The sequence below is a fragment of the Zalophus californianus genome, chromosome 8 (genome assembly GCF_009762305.2).
Source record: "Zalophus californianus isolate mZalCal1 chromosome 8, mZalCal1.pri.v2, whole genome shotgun sequence".
In the NCBI taxonomy this organism is placed as follows: domain Eukaryota; kingdom Metazoa; phylum Chordata; class Mammalia; order Carnivora; family Otariidae; genus Zalophus; species Zalophus californianus.
The window spans coordinates 126118727-126120867 of NC_045602.1; the positions used below are offsets into that span (position 1 = coordinate 126118727).

At 39.0% G+C, this 2141-nt stretch overlaps 1 protein-coding gene across 1 annotated transcript; it reads left to right on the forward strand.

Moving 5' to 3' along the window:
• The first annotated feature begins 214 nt into the window (after window positions 1-214).
• Window positions 215-1111, forward strand: LOC113937640 (exosome complex component RRP43-like). The gene is given in 3 exon segments (XM_035728890.1): window positions 215-298; window positions 300-421; window positions 423-1111. Coding segments are annotated over 3 exon segments (792 nt in total). The 3' UTR covers window positions 1009-1111.
• Window positions 1112-2141: the final 1030 nt, after the last annotated feature.

The following is a 2141-nucleotide window of genomic DNA, read 5'->3' on the forward strand; positions in this document are numbered from 1 at the left end:
GCCTTGTGGTTTTGTTTTTACCCTGCCTGGGGTTCAGTGGATTTCTTGGATTTGTAGATTTACCATTTCTATCAGATTTGAAAAACATTCCTCCCAACACATAGTTTTTCCATCTGTATAATGTTAAATATAAATAAAGAAAAACAATACAGTAATGAGCAGAGTCTTGTGTTGCCAAAGAACCCAAAGCAAGGGCACGTTTTCGGGCGGGAAGATGGCAGCCAGGTTCAAAACTGTGGAACCTCTGGAGTATTACAGGAGATTTTTGAAAGAGAACTGCCGTCCTGATGGAAGAGAACTTGGGTGAATTCAGAACCACAACTGTCAACATAGGTTCAATTAGTACTGCAGATGGTTCTGCTTTACTGAAGCTGGGAAATACTATAGTAATTTGTGGAATTAAGGCGGAATTTGCAGCACCACCCTGATAAAGGATATGTTGTTCCTAATGTGGATCTACCACCTCTGTGTTCATCGAGATTTCGGTCTGGACCTCCTGGAGAAGAGGCCCAAGTGGCTAGCCAGTTCATTGCAGATGTCACTGAAAATTCACAGATAATTCAGAAAGAGGACTTACGCATTTCTACAGGAAAGCTTTCTTGGGTTCTATACTGTGATATCATTTGCCTCGACTATGATGGGAACATCTTGGATGCTTGCACATTTGCCTTGTTAGCAGCTTTAAAAAATGTACAGCTGCCAGAAGTTACTATAAATGAAGAAACTGGTGTAGCAGAAGTTAATTTAAAGAAGAAAAGTTATTTGAATATTAGAACTCATCCAGTTGCAACTTCCTTTGCTGTATTTGATGATACTCTGCTCATAGTTGACCCTACTGGAGAGGAGGAACATCTGGCAACTGGAACCTTAACAGTAGTAATGGATGAGGAAGGCAAGCTATGCTGTCTTCACAAACCAGGTGGAAGTGGGCTGACTGGAGCTAAACTTCAGGACTGTATGAGTCGAGCAGTTACCAGACACAAAGAAGTAAAAAAAACTGATGGATGAAGAAATTAGAGCATGAAACCCAAATAAACAACCACATTTTCAAAACGGATTTGTAAAAACTGTATTTGTTACACTGTGCACAAACCTTTTATACTAAATAAATATCAAACTACATTCTTCAGGAAAAAAAAAAAAGAACCCAAAGCAAGTAGGCAAGCAGAAGGTATAACTGGACAGACAGCTAACATGCAGACCTTTAGCACATGAAAATTTCTGAAACATACAAAGCAAGAAAGTACTAGAACTGAGGGGAAAATATAGACAACTTTGATACAACTTAAGAAAAAAATTCCATCAATAAAGAATATAGTTTTTTTGTTTTTTTAAGTAGGCCCCATGTCCAGCATGGAGCCCAGCATGGGGCTCAAACTCATGACCCTAATATTAAGACCCAAGCTGAGATCAAGAGTCAGATGTTTAACCAACTGAGCCACCCAGGCACCCCAAGAATATAGTTTTAAAGTCAAAGATAAAATCCATTCTCAAAAGCAACCAAGGCTTTGAAGTAACTATGAGTAAGTTTCAAGAAAAAAAACAACACACACAAATATAGACACACGTACATTTAAATATATGTACACATTCATAATACATGCCTACACACCTGCGGACGTATACGTATGCCAATTTTACCACTTGACGTATACGTATGCCAATTTTACCACTTGACGTATACGTATGCCAATTTTACCACTTGGATAAACCCGCTTCATCTTCCCCGGGGCAGAATGCACAACAATGTAGCAGAGGCTAGGAACGGGCTTAGGGAAAAATCCCACTCATGGAAATGAGGATTTGAAGGAAAAACATCTCCTACTAACTTAATGGCAATCCTGCCTAACTGCATGTATATATCCAATGTAATTCTAATTGGCATTACAGAGGCCTTTTTTTTCCCCTCAGAATTTGGTAACGAATTCTTGGCGAATTCTAAAGAACACTTCAACGAACACATTTATTAGAAAAAAGAAAGAAACAGAAACCCTGTCTGTTGACATATTCAAACCACTGATAGAATAGGGGTGAGTGGATACCAAGCAACACCAACACCAGGGAGACCAACCCTTTCTGGATTCAAACACCATCAGCATTCTCTTTACTACTCAAATCTGCTTATCTCTGCATTTTTCTTT